This window comes from Phalaenopsis equestris, unplaced genomic scaffold (genome assembly GCF_001263595.1).
Source record: "Phalaenopsis equestris unplaced genomic scaffold, ASM126359v1 Scaffold000372, whole genome shotgun sequence".
Lineage (NCBI taxonomy): Eukaryota > Viridiplantae > Streptophyta > Magnoliopsida > Asparagales > Orchidaceae > Phalaenopsis > Phalaenopsis equestris.
In genome coordinates this window covers 77,923-92,995 of record NW_018164814.1, presented here as the reverse complement: position 1 = coordinate 92,995, position 15,073 = coordinate 77,923, and the positions used below count along the sequence as shown (strand labels likewise).

General features: G+C 36.5%; 1 protein-coding gene across 1 annotated transcript in view; it reads right to left on the bottom strand.

Moving 5' to 3' along the window:
- The window catches only part of LOC110026396 (von Willebrand factor A domain-containing protein DDB_G0292740-like), a 70,224-nt gene that overhangs the window by 9,204 nt on the left and 45,947 nt on the right, over positions 1–15,073 (bottom strand). The window contains exon 12 of the mRNA XM_020727315.1: positions 7,408–7,578. Coding sequence (XP_020582974.1) covers positions 7,408–7,578 — 171 coding nt within the window. The remainder of the gene's footprint in view (positions 1–7,407; positions 7,579–15,073) is intronic.

Sequence of the window (15,073 nt, the reverse complement as noted above, 5' to 3'; positions counted from 1 at the left end):
ATACAACGTTGTAACATAATTGAAATTAAGATGACCAATGTGACATGACATAACATAACTTATTTTTCGATAGATATAGACTCAAAAACTCATAAATTTAAGACAAAAATGGACGTGAGATCATTTGTGCACGTAGAGAATTTTTTTTTATTAGGTATAAGCCTTAATGTATTTCAACACTGTCAATGACTTTCACCAGGTCCACCACCTAAAATTCACAAGAATATGCAAGAAATTTTGTTATGCATTTCATATCATGAGTAAATTTATTGATTGGAATCAAATTGCAGTCCATCTGTCGAGCATATTAAACAGAAATAAAAAAGAGAAATATCCTGAAGGAGCTTCACATCTTTTCCAGCAATTTTTTAGTGTGATTCATCTGCGAATTTGACCGATCTAGATGCGGAAGCCTCTTGATAGTTGACTAGAGTATTGAACTTCTAAATCTATGATTGAAGCTCTAAAGCTCTTATTATTGGCAAGTGGGAGAAAGATATATTACCCTGGTGTGTCACATGGTTGATTGGCTATTTGGAATTACCTTTAAGGAATTTTTTCAGTAATTCAAGTTATCATTGGTAAATGGTTCAGAAGTAATCTTCGGAGTAAAATTTGATGCTTTCATCCCATTCTTAGTGATAAAACTTATGTGTATTTGGGGCTGCTGCTAGTTGCAGGAAGGAAGCTGAAGCTGACCGCTACTGCAGATGGAGGTGAGGAATATTTGCTTTCCAAGAAAACTGAAGACTAGCTGTGAAGGGCGTGCAGACTGAAGGTTGCAGGAAGAAGACCGATAGAGGACTTGCATGAAAACAGGTGGCTACAGAGAGAATTCAGGCACTAGCGGTTGCAGGGAGAAGCTCTGACAGAGGACCTGTTAGAAGATAACGGAGAAAGGCAGCGACGAAAGGAAGGGAAGATAGCAGCTGCTCCGGTGGAAGATAGCAGCCACTCTTGTGGAAGATAGCAACGAAACAATAGCCTACAAGGAACACCTGCAGGGAGCCAGCAGGCAAGTTGGTGGATATAGGAAAAAATCAGACGAGAGGCAGCAGAACATGCACCGAGGAGGGACTGTTGGTTGGCTGGTGGTTGTCAGTAGGATTACGATGTTGGACGACTGTTGGAGGAAATCCTTACTGCTAGTTCCGGCTACTAGAGAAAATCTTGTGAGTCAGCCTGACCGGAAGGAGGTCAAGCTGTAAGAGGTAAGTCTAGCTATGGAAGGAAGGAGATCCAACAACTAAGGAAAACGTGTAGAAGAGCCTGCAGGGAAGAAAGGCGGAGAAAGGAGGCCGCAAGGAATGGTTCACACGGTGAGGACTGTTTAATAGGCTAACAGAATTTTTACGGCTACTCTTCTTGCTAGGGAAGGAGTTTCCTACCACTATACAAGATGCAACTAGTGGCCGCTGCAAAGATGGACTGCCTGCCCTGCAGGGAAGAATTTTGGCAACTGCAAGGAAGAACTGCCTGCAGGGAAGAGTTTTGGCAACTGCAAGGAAGAACTGCAGAGAACTAGCGGCTGTCAGCAGAAGAGATTTCCGACTGTAGGAAAAACACTAGGGTTTCCTGCTTATTGCTGCCCTGCCAGAGCCTCAAGAGCCGAACAATCTCTCCTAGTTTACAAACTTACCAATTATATCTAACCTAAATTAGAAAAGAAATTAATTCTAAAATAAAAATAAAGTTGCATATAATATAAAGAAAATTAGAAAAGAAATTAATTCTAAAATAAAAATAAAATTGCATATAATATAAAGAGAATAAATAAAATTGCATATAATATAAAGAGAATAAATTAATCAAGGGTTTCCTAAGTTGTCCCAATTAAATCCTTCACAAGATCTCAAATTTCCACATTTAGTTAGGTAGGTCAGCCCTTAGTCTAGACTAACATGTTGATATAATAACTGAACCATCATCATCTGACAAATATTCATCGAATAAAAATCGTAATCACTTTATAACCAAATCTTATATAACTATTAAAAAATAAACAAAGAACCTAGAACATGTCAAATTAATTAATTTTTCAAATGGAAACCCTACTTAGACAGTATATAAAGTCAATACTTCTAAAATCTTTCCATTACTGTCTTTTGAAAATTATAGATATATATCTATCAATTTTCAAATTTCTCTCAATCCAATAAAAACTTAATTTAAAATTTAAGATTCAAAATCCAATAAAATTAAGATGATATACTTAAATTTAAATGGATCTTTTAAATGAAAAATCTTGGTTGTTCATCACAATCATATGAGTTGACCTGAACATACCTTGATTTTTACACGATCTCAGATGATTAGTTTAGATCTAGGGAATACTTGGGTCATTTTGATTTAAACTCTCTTTGGCACAAGGCTTTCTGTGTTAAGACACATTGCTTGGCACACATTAATGTGACAATTATTCTACACTAGGATGGAGATATTTTCCTTATAAGTACTCGATATATATAGTCATACAATATTTTATTTCATAGAGGTCGTGCTTCAATATTTAAAAGTGGATAAAAGGAATAGTTGCTTTTTATCATAAAAATACTATGCTTGTTTATTTCTATATATTATTAAATTGTTTAGTTCGTTAAAACCAAATCTACGTGTCCAAGATGGCTCCTCTATTCCCTTGCTATTTGATATGTAGATTTTATGGTATTTTTCCTGAGTAGTAATGTTCGATATCCGTAAGTACATTCTATTTCACATGAATCAAGAACATCAAGGATGATCCAGAATTTGAGGTATCCCAATACTTGTATATTATCACACTTTTGATTACATATAGAATAAGGATGGATTTTACTTATGCAAAGCACATGTGCAGATTTTTCTATCATATTTACAGAGCCAACTACACATGTTTTCTATTTAATCTTAAATTAAATCTCCAATGTTTTATTTTCTTTATTATTTTTACTATTAGACTATAGGTTTCATACTTTTGCCATATTTAATAGTTATGTGTACTTTGTCTAAAAACATTACGCTATGAGAAAAAAAATCTACTATTTATTTTAAATAAATTAATAATTAAATTAAAATAAATTTAGAAAAAAATATATTAATACAAAATTGCATTGCCATAAGTAAATTTTTTACTTTAAATTATTCACATTTTTTCTCATCGGGGTGATGTAAAGTAGAGCATGTCAAAAATAAACTCTAACTGATGCACAATCATGTCATGGCATAACCTAATGTATATTGTTAAAAGCATTCACACTAAGGATAAATAATTTTGCATTCACTCATGTTTCCCTAGAATTGTGTTCCTGACTTCACTGCTTGATATAGTTGTATATGACTAAGAGTAACTAGTATGACAGGTTAATGGCAACCATGATCCAGCCAAAAAAAAAAAATTTTATTCGGTTGTTCTGGCTCCATGTAGTTGGACTATCTCATTCACTTATTTTCATAGACATTCTTTATAACTGCTAAGAATAATAAACACAGCATCTTTCAAGATTAATTGCTAGATTTCATGGAAGGGTCTATGTTTTTTTTTCCTTGGTTTGAGAACATGACTCCCTCCAGACAACACAACTCATGGCCGTTGACCGTGTCTAATGTCCAAGCGAGGTCAACTACCAATGCTGCTAAATAATGTTGATCTTAATAACTTAGAATGTGTTGAGAAATTAGGCAAATAAAAACAAGAATCGACACAAATCCAAAAGAACAAACAGAGATTTAATGATGTTTGGCAAAGATGCCTACATCCTCGGGAGCAGAGCGGCGGCTTTCTTTTTAATATTCAAAAAAGAGTACATAATACAAGATTTAACTCACCAAGGGTTACAGACATGACATATATATAACCTTATAATAAAATATGTTATTACTTAAATTACCCCCATACCAAACCGCAGGGTGTTGTCCCCGCACCCCCAACCCACATAATGAAACTCCCCCGACTGGACAGATCCTTCCGCTTCAACATCTGTCCCATTTATGATATATTTGTTATATCTAACAAATCTCCACATTGACGAATATTCAACCCCTTTAGAAGAAATACATATACCTAACAAATCTCCACCTTGGCGAATATTCTGCTCCTTAAGAGAAATATATCATGAAGTTTCTTATGCACCAATGTGCATTGAGCCACCACGCTTCCACTGCGCCCTCGCTCCCCCCAACCCACTAAATGTCACGAGACACTCTTCAATTCCAAGAGACTCCAAATTCTGGTATTTTGAATCATACCTAACAAATCTCCACCTTGGCGAATATCCAAGCCCTTAGGAATATATCATGGAGTTTCTTATGCACCAATGTGGGTTGAGCCACTATTTTAAATAATCCCTTAATTACGATTCCTTAATTAAGTTTCTCTTATATAAGTTTCCAAGAAGAAGGACATTCCCTTTATTAAATTTCCAAGAAGAAGGACTTTCCCTTAATTAAGTTTCCAAAAACAAAGGCTTTCCCTTAATTAAATTTTCCTTAATTAAACTTTTCCAAAAAAAAATTTTCTTAACTTTCAAGAAGAGCTCCCCTTTCTTTTCCCAAAAAACTCTTTTTTCCTTTCAAAAAAGCTCTGTCTCTGCTTTCCAGAAAAGGAAATCCATTGAAGGAATATTCCTCTAATGCAAATCAAAGATTCCCTAGATAAAATACCTTAATTAAGCATTAATTTAGCCTGCAGCAGAGATCCACCTTAATCATGCCTCCAGCAATTATTTCCTTGATTAAGCCACCATGCCTTCAGAAAAAATCAACTGAAGGAATATTTCGCGCCTTTAGTAAAGGAAAGAAAATCCCTTTCCAATTGCTCTTTCGCGCCTCCGTCCACCCAAGAACCTACCTCCCACACCGAACAACTTCTGCTCCTGCGACGCATGAAATTGCCTCAGACCTTCGTCGCCGAACCATGCCAGTTATCCGCCGAATTCAGCGAACGCCTCCCGCGCAAAAGCCTGCGTCGGTGCGGAACTCCCGTGTGAAACCTTGATTCTCCTCCTGCAAACAGCCTGCAGCAAACCGTATTCGACTTCGCCTTCGCAAACTCTTGTGTTGGCGGCAGCCTCCCGCGAAGAATCTTTCGCCCCTCCGTCCGGCAACTTCACACGAACGCCTTTGGCTTCGCCTTCGCAAACTGGTTCTCCAGCGCGATTCGCGCCCTTCGTTCGACGAACTCCTCGCTGCCTGCTCCAACAATCTGCCGCAAACCGCCAAAGTTCTTCGCCGAATCGTTGAAGCCCCGAAATTCACCGAACTCCTCCCCTCCATAGCTCTAGCAGCAAAGGAAGAAATGAAAGATTCCCTTCACAATTCTTCACCTCATCAACAAAAGAAAAAAAATTTCCTTAGCAGCCGCCTCTAGCAAAATTTCCTTTCTTCCCTGACCTCACCAGCAAAAGAGAAAATTTTCTAATCGAGAGTTCCCTTCCAAATTTTTAACCGGCAAGCAAAAGAATAAAATCAAAACTTAATTCCTTCCAATTTTTCTTCTCCGCCTCCCGCAAAGGAATAAAATCGGAACTTAATTTCCTTATAATTTTCTTCTCCGCCTCCCGCAAAGGAATAAAATCGGAACTTAATTTCCTTCCAATTCCAAACAGAAGGAATTTCCTTCTCTGAACTTTAGCAGGAATTTAATTTGCGTGAACTTTTCCTTCAGGAATTTCCTCCAAACTTTCCTTTTTCGCGTCCGCGTACAGTTTCATTTCCGGGTAATGGAAGATAAAGTTTCTTCCCATAGAAGTAGTCTTCTATCTGCATCCTCCGGTAACAAAAATCTGTGTCATTGAACTTCTCGATCCCCGATACCATTACTTTGTCTCCACCCATCATTCTTCTTTCAGCCTCGAACCAAATCTCTGATATTAGTTGTTGAGAAATTAGGGCGAAGAAAAACAAGAATCGACACAAATCCAGAAGAAAACACAGAGATTTAACGAGGTTCGACAAAGAAGTCACATCCTCGGGAGCAGAGCGGCGGCTTTCTTTTCAATATTCAGAAAAGAGTACAGAATACAAGATTCAGCTCACCTAGGGTTACAAACAAGACATATATATAACCCTATAGTAAAATATGTAATTACTTAATTTACTCATATACCAAACCGCGGGGTGTTGTCCCCGCACACCCAACCTACATAATGGAACTCTCCCGATTGGACAGATCCTTCCGCTCCACGCCACTCTTGGGTTTCGCTCCGCTCCAGCATCTGTCCCATTTATGGTATATGAGTCATACCTAACAGAATACTGTATCCATGAGATTCTAATCATATTATTTGTATCTTTTTCTTAATTCCTTACTTGCAACGATCACCCATTTGAAACCATTTGCCCCAATTGATTTTTGGTTATTCATTGATTATCTTTGCATAGGATCTTCTATATGGAAAAACAGTTATCTCATTTAATTATGATGATTCACTTTCTTCTTTATAAACTAACTCATCTTGAAGCATAAACTATCCTATTAAAATAATGAACTTTAAATCATAGTCTACCACTTGATACTTGCTCCATCAAATGATAAATCAAATAGGTTTTCTTTATTGAAAGTATTTCATGGAAGCGTCCTCGAGTATAATTAATTTTAGAGAGATTAATTCTCTGAGGGATAATCTAGGTCCTCTTTCTTTCTTTTTTTAATTTAATTTTTTAAAAAATATAATCATTAACATGATTTTTTTTGTGAGCAATTGACATGAGTTGAGATAAAATTTAGTGGTACTCTCTCACCGGATCTCTTTATTTCTCTTTTCATTAAATCTCTTGTGCGGAAAGGCATTGAAATATTATCACTCATCTTCTTTTAATTGGGTTTCATGACTTGTAATTGAATAATACAATTACAAATGAATTTAAAAAGATGCCCTTGTCTTAATTATCTTCCGTCTCTCACTTAATATTTTATTCTCCTCCATCAAAAATTTAAGAATTTCTAATCTCTATAATGTGATTCTAAAAGGAATCTCCATGCCTCATTCCCATACTCTTATATCCTCATGTTAAAACCAAGGACTACGCTTCTCCCTGAAGATAAAGGTTAAATCCAAATTAGCCCTTTCCAAGTTTCCTCAAGAAATAAGAAGCCCACTTCTTTTTTTTCTCAAGCACTAACTTTTCAAAATTCTCTCACATATAAAGGGTGCAATAAAGTAAATCTCCCGGAAAATGAGAAAGAATGATCAATAGAAATTCATCTAAAGGTGTCTACATTAAATTAGCATCAAACCAAATCAACTATAATAGTCACCACGAAAAAAACATGAAGATTTTGTTCATTCTTAGAGAGCTCTACAAGAAATGTTAAGCTGAGTTAAAATCAAATGGCATATGGCAAGTCGCCCATCATTACAAGCATAAAATCATGTGCAATGCATATGAAATATTCATGTTTAAAAAAGTAATCACTGTAAAAAAAATTACCTTTTCAATAGGTATGTCCGTTGAATTTTGCACCTTCAAATTGACAGTAACATCATTCATGTCAGCCGATCTACCTTTAACTTTAACAGTGCTTGGAAATTTACCCTCGTATCTTCCAGATATTATCAAGGGGCATTCAATTAAAAGATCTGGAAGTTTGTAAGGATATATCTGGAAAAATTAAAAAAAGAAGAGATAGCATGCACATTGAGTCTCGCTATAAAAACATATTTTGACACAAAAAATAGAGTATTTTTTCCTCAAAAACAAAGCAATGCTAAATGAAGATAAAGTAAATTAAAAGAGAAATAGCCATAAGATTATTAATATGCAATACTGTATAAGAGATGAGAACCCTTGCATCCCTACTTCAAATCGTTCACCAATGGGATCCAGAAAAAAAGTTAAATAAAAAAACTTTAGTTTCAAATGAAGGCAGGAGTTGAGTTTATTTCATTTACTTCCACAGAAATTGCCAGTGGCAAATTTTATGCTTGAAAACAGTAGCTAATAACATCATTAAGACTTTAATAACTAAAATTTTAATAAAAAAATAAAATAACAATAATATTAATAAATAATAATACTAATGATAAAAAAATTAAAAATAAATGTTACTTAGGAAGGTCGCACCCCCTCGCAAGAATCTTAACTCACGCTCCTTCCACACTTCCTCTCATTCAAAACAGAAAACCAAACAAGAGGGAAAGCAGAGAAATCGAGAAAAGAGATTGTGCCCTCGCCGAGTAAGGAAGAAGTCCTAGGAGAAAGCAGAAGAAGAAGCTATAGGAGAATGGGAGCTACTTCGGAGCAAGGAAGGAGAAGCAAAAAGAGAAAGAGAAAGAAGTGGTGTCAAGAGCTTACCTGGATCGCACCGTAATCGAAGACGTGTTGTCTTCGCGAGAGAAGCCGAAGCAGCGCAAGGAAGACTCCAACCTTGTGTGTGACTGTCAAGGTTGTTCAGCCTTACGAAGGAGAAGCAGAGGAGAAGACCTACTTGTCGTGCTCGCGTGCAGAAGAAGACGCGACGTGTAGGAGGGAATCGAAGCTCGGATCTGTTAAGGTGGAATTTTTATTCGGTACGTGCACCGCATGAAATCCTACATGCGGTACCGAATAAAAATTCGCCACGTGGAATTCGATTCCACGTGGCTTCACCTTAAAAATGTCAATTGTTTACCCTACCCGGCCCGAATCCCGCCCAAAAAAAAACGCATTTTTGTCCTTTTGGATTCCCACCAATTGAAAAAAAATGGCATTTTGTCTACTTTAGGGTTTAAGGATTCGGTATATTCTCATTTTTTGTCTCGTGTTCGCTGGAGCTGGTTCGATGAAAATAATTTTTTACGAATAAATGTTAGTGCTCTCAAAATACTCCTGAGAAACATAACAATGAGATGGAATCTCAGAATATTTCTGAGAATAATGAGATTGAGCAGATTTTAGATGCGGCAGAAAGACATCGGCAGGTACGTTGAGGACTTGTTTGAATGCAGTTCTAGGTTTTAAGGAATAATTTTATTGCTAATGAAGTTTGCCCTATTTTTAGATGAGTTTTAACGCAAAGTTTCGATTGGGTGGGATGTGGTGTTATTTAAGTAATATCATTGTGATACACTGTGATACTCTGTTTGTTTTTGCAGTTGCTCTCCATTTCTTATTGTTCATTAAAATATTAGTTGGGGTTTGATGTTATTTTGGTAGTATCACAGTGTTATTTTGGTGGTATCATAATGTAAACTGAATGTCTTGAGAATTTGATGTTATTTTGGTAGTATCACTATGTTATTTTGGTAGTATCACAATGAGTATCACAATTCATGTGGATTTGGTGTTACTTGGGTATTATCACGGTGATACACTAGTTATTTTTGCAGTTGTTTTCCATTTCTGGTTGTTCGTTATAATTTTTCACTAGTTATTTTTGCAGTTGTTTTCCATTTCTGGTTGTTCGTTATAATATTAGTTGTGGTTTTATGTTATTTTGATAGTATCACATTATTATTTTGGTAATATCATAATGTACGTTACTATCGTGGGGATTTAATGTTATTTTTGTAGTATCACAGTGTTATTTTGGTAGTATCACAATGTAATGTTACTGACGTGAGGATTTGGTGTTATTTTAGTAGTATCGCAGTGTTATTAAGATAATATTGTATCTACTGACTTGATTTTCTTTTAAGAGGCCAGTAACATTTCTTAACAGCATTTTATAGTATTATTATGGTATTATTATATTGTTATTTATGTACTGTAAAATTGTATTAATGATGTTTAAATCTGCAGTCACCCGAGGCAGAGAAATTGCTTAATGCAGTGGTCCACAACGAGAATAAAACATATGAACAATATTGTTTATATGCACACCATATTGGATTTACTGCGCGAAAGGAACACAGTGGTTTCTGGTCGAATTGAAAAAAGCTGAAGACAAAGGACTTTGTTTGTGATAAGGCTGGTTTCAAGAAAGAGTTGAAGGACACTATCACTGTGAGGTTCAAAAGAGCGGACACAAGGACTGGTTGTCCAGCAATGATCCGATTCTTCGTTGATTTAGAGGGCAACAGGTCAGTAAAGAAATTCATAGAAAGTCACAATCATCCGTTGGCGGAGGACGGTGACAAGCATCTACTGCGTTCCAGCAGAAAGATGTGTGATATCAGTGCTGATATCCTCAGAACAATGACAAAATACAACCTCCGCGGTTTCTTTAAGACAGGTTTATTTCTGTCGATCCGCCTGGTTTCATTGGAATCTTTGGCGGCATATTCCAATAAAACCAGCAGTAGTGAAGATTGAATTAGGGGTAGCTAATTCTCTCATACAATTGTTCACTACCCGACAAGCGGAGGATCCAATGTTTGCGTGGGACTTCCAAATTGATGAGGCATGATGTTTGGTGAATTTTTTATGATGCGACGAGATGTCCACGATTGATTACGACTGTTTCGGGGATGTAATAATATTTGATACAAGTTATAGACTGAATAAATACAATTTATGTTGTGCTCCGATTGTCGGTGTGAATTACCACTGGCATAATGTTCTATTTGGTGTTGGTTTTTTGTCAGATGAAACAATTGAATCATTCAAGTGGTTATTCAAAGCTTTTATCCGTATAATGGATAACAAGCATCTGATAACAATATTCACTGACCAGGACCAAGCAATGTCTAAAGCTATTGAAGAGTGTCTTCTGCAAACCAGACATAGATTATGTCAATGGCACAATTGAAGAGTGTCTTCTGCAAACCAGACATAGATTATATCAATGGCACAATTACAAGAAGTTATCTTCAAAAATCCATTGTGGCGTGGGTAGCAAGAGAGTCAATGATCTTTTTTATAAATGCTTGAGCAAATGTGACTCTGAAGAGGAGTTTGAAGAAATTTGGGGTGAAATAATTGAGAAAGGAAACGATCGAGAAAGGAAACCTACACGAGAATGTTTGGTTGAATGAATTGTATAATATCAGGCATAAGTGGTCAACCGTCTTCAATAAATAAATTTTTAGAATAGGGATCCTATCAACGCAAAAAAGTGAGTCCACTAATAAGAAATTGAGTCCATGAATAAGATTTGTCATGATGTCTCCAAGGCAACAAGCACCCTGACTGAATGTTCTTTGGGTCTTGAAAATGTCATCAAGGATTGGAGAAGAAATGAAAAGAATGAAGAATTTAAATGTCAGCAGTCTGTAATTTCTCTCACCGTTAAAAGCAGTCCAGTGTTGAGAACAGGTTTCTACACTTTACACTAGAAAGTTATACTCCATGTTTGAAGCACAGTTTCTACATCGTTTGTGTGGGCTTGCTGTGGAGTGTTCCAATACTATGAATTTAGATTTTCATATCCGAACTCTCGATAATAAAGACAGAGTCAGGCCCTGGATTGTTAAAGTGGACAGTGGTAATTCTGATATTACGTGTAATTGTAAAAAAATTGAAATGATGGGTTTAATATGTGCCCACGCTCTAAGGGTTCTTCAGCATAAAAATATTAGAAAAATCCCTGATAAATATATATTACTTCGGTGGACTATTAATGCGAAAAGGGACATATATAACAGTTATGGTTATGCAAATCGCAGTTTCAGAAATGTTGTCAAATTCTGCAACTGCACTCATCTATCTCAACCACATTCATAAATTTGCATACCAGATCGGCACCATAACACGAGGCCATGAACTTGCAGAGAAGCTAGTGTTGGAGGGATTTAAAATTAAATGCGAGGCGAAAGCCGCTATGAGAGACCATTCTGAAAAGTCAAAATCGAAGAAGAAGAAGACACTCAGTAAAGAGCGAAATATGAATGATCCCACGAAGATGCAGCCACAAGAAATATCCAATGCAAGGCTAAAAGGGTACTGGGAAAAAAATAAGAGATACAAAAGTAAATGTTACATATAGTATTAAGTTCTGTACTTTTTTTTATAAAAGATTACTCACTAACGGGCGGTATTGTATACAGGAAAGGAGAAAGATAATGTTTCAAGCCATGATAGCATTATGGAATGCGATCCAAATTTATTTTCAATGACGGATCACTTTACTCAGGTTGCGGAATCGATCATTCTAAAATTTTGTCTGCTTGATTTAGACTTCTTTCTTTATATTTACTCATTAATATTATCAATGAACAGGAAGTTTCTCAAACACAACAACTGGGGACATATACGAGCTTACTGATGGACATACATGATAATATATAGACTACTTATTGTTAAAATTGTTGTATTATTGTTGAAGTTGAAACAGACATTTGTTTTACTGTGTTTTTATTTACGAGTTATTATGACGGCATATTCCTATAAAACCAGTGCTCGTTATACGATTTACATGAATAAAACCTGAACACGACCGTAAAGAAACCAAAATACAACCAACGCTCGTGAGACACGACAGAAGAATAAAATCATAACACGACCGTAAAGAAACCAAGATACAACCTCCGCAGTTTCCTTAAGAGAGGTTTATTTCTGCCGATCCGTCTAGTTTCATTGGAACCTTTGGCGGCATATTTCAATAAAACCAGCGCTCGTGAGACACGGCAGAAGAATAAAACCATAACACGACCGTAAAGAAACTAAGATACAACATCCGCGGTTTCCTTAAGAGAGGTTTATTTCTGCTGATCCGTCTGGTATTATTGTTGTTTAAGTGAAACAAACATTTGTTGTACTGTGTTTTTGTATTTACGAGTTATTATGGCAGCATATTCCTATAAAATCAGTGCTCGGTATACGATTTACATGAATAAAACCTGAACACGACCGTAAAGAAACCAAATTACAACCAGCGCTCGTGAGACAAGGCAGAAGAATAAAACCATAACACGACCGTAAAGAAACCAAGATTCAACCTCCGCGGTTTCCTTAAGAGAGGTTTATTTCTGTCAATCCGCCTGGTTTCATTGGAATCTTTGGCGGCATATTCCAATAAAACCAGCGCTCGTGAGACACGGCAGAAGAATAAAACCATAACACGACTGTAAAGAAACCAAGATACAACATCTGCGGTTTCCTTAAGAGGTTTATTTTTGCCAATCCGTCTGGTTTCATTGGAATCTTTGGCGGCATATTCCAATAAAACCAGCGCTCGTGAGACACGACAGAAGAATAAAACCCGAACAACACCGTAAAAATACCTAAATACAACCAGCACAATAAACTTAAGACAGATTTATTTCTGTCGATCTGTCTGGTTTCATTGGAATCTTTGGCGGCATATTCCAATAAAACCAGCGCTCGTGAGCCTCAGTAAGAGAATAAAACCCGAACAACACCGTAAAAATACCTAAATACAGCCAGCACGGTAAACTTAAAACAGGTTTATTTCTGCCGATTCGCCTAGTTTCATTGGAATCTTTGGCGGCATATTCCAATAAAACCAGTGCTCGTGAGACACGGCAGAAGACTAAAACCCGAACAACACCGTAAAAATACCTAAATACAACCAGTGCGGTAAACTTAAGATAGGTTTATTTCTACCAATCTGTCTGGTTTCATTGAAATCTTTGGCGGCATATTCCAATAAAACCAGCGCTCGTGAGCCACGGCAGAAGAATAAAACCCGAACAACACCGTAAAAATACCTAAATACAACCAGTGCGGTAAACTTAAAACAGGTTTATTTCTGCCGATCCTTTTGGTTTCATTACAATCTTTGGCGATATATTCCAATAAAACCAGCGCTCGTGAGCCACGACAGAAGAATAAAACCCGAACAACACCGTAAAAATACCTAAATACAGTCAGCGCGGTAAACTTAAGACAGGTTTATTTCTGCTGATCCGTCTGATTTCATTGGAATCTTTGGCGGATTACTCCAATAAAACCAGCGCTCTTGAGACACGGCAGAAGAATAAAACCCGAACAACATCGTTAAAACGACCGTAAAGAAACCAAGATACAGTCAGCGCGGTAAACTTAAGACAGGTTTATTTCTGCTGATCCGTCTGGTTTCATTGGAATCTTTGGTGGCATATTCCAATAAAATCAGCGCTCGTGAACCACGGCAGAAGAATAAAACCCGAACAACATCGTAAAAATACCTTAATACAATCTCCGTGGCATATTCTAATAAAACAGCGCTCGTCAGACGTTTTAAACGAATACAACCTGAACACGACCGCAACGAAACCATAATACAACCAGCGCTCGTCAAAAACGGCATAAGAATAAAATCTGAACAACACCATAAAAATACTACAACCACCGCGGCATATACCGCGGCATATTCCAATAAAACGTGAAGACGACCGTGAAGGTACCAAAATACAACCATACTGATACTCCACTAAATAAAAATAGTATGAATACTACAAAGGTAAAACCACAATATATTACAATAATATGAATACTGCAGAGGTAAAACCACAATGCAACGATAAATCTATACAACCAAACCTGTAAAAGATTAAATACAACAATCTGCAATACAACCAAACACGCAAAAGATTAAATACAACCATCTGCAATACAACCAAACATGCAACAGTTTTTTTATGGAAGAGATCCAATTACAGATTTCATATGAATGTTTGATTGCAAATAAATTTATAACAATAAAGTCCACACATTAGTTCAAACTTTTTTAACAGAGAAGATCCATATGCAGATTTGATATGCCAATTTAGCCTGAAATCTTGTCATTTCATCCTGCCACCGCAGCTCTTTGCTCTAATCTATTGGGTTGGCATCAACGAGTTTTTCAATGTATTTGCAGACAAACATGCCGCAGTCAATGTTGTTACTTTGAGTTGGTACGCCCTTAATCATTGTCAGTCCCCATGATCCAGGTTTCCTCGTACCAAAACATAGTCTAGCATCCGCTGCAAACTTTGTTATCTACGAAAGGTGAGAGGCACATATGTTATTGAATGATAAAATTAATATGATATTGACATATTATGTAGTTTATGACTTACAACGCGCTCGCATACTGTCTTATGCACTTTGTTAGGTAATAAATCGTATATTCTCCATTTCTTATCCTTCAGGTCAGCAATCAACAGTATCCAATGCTGGTTTTCAACAATGGGAAACAATATAATCTCAGCATCTTTCACCGCTTCCTTCGTAATGTGGCGCACAAACCTTAAGTTGTCACCACCTTCCATTTTCTGATATGTCTGCATGAATTGACACACTTTAATATAAT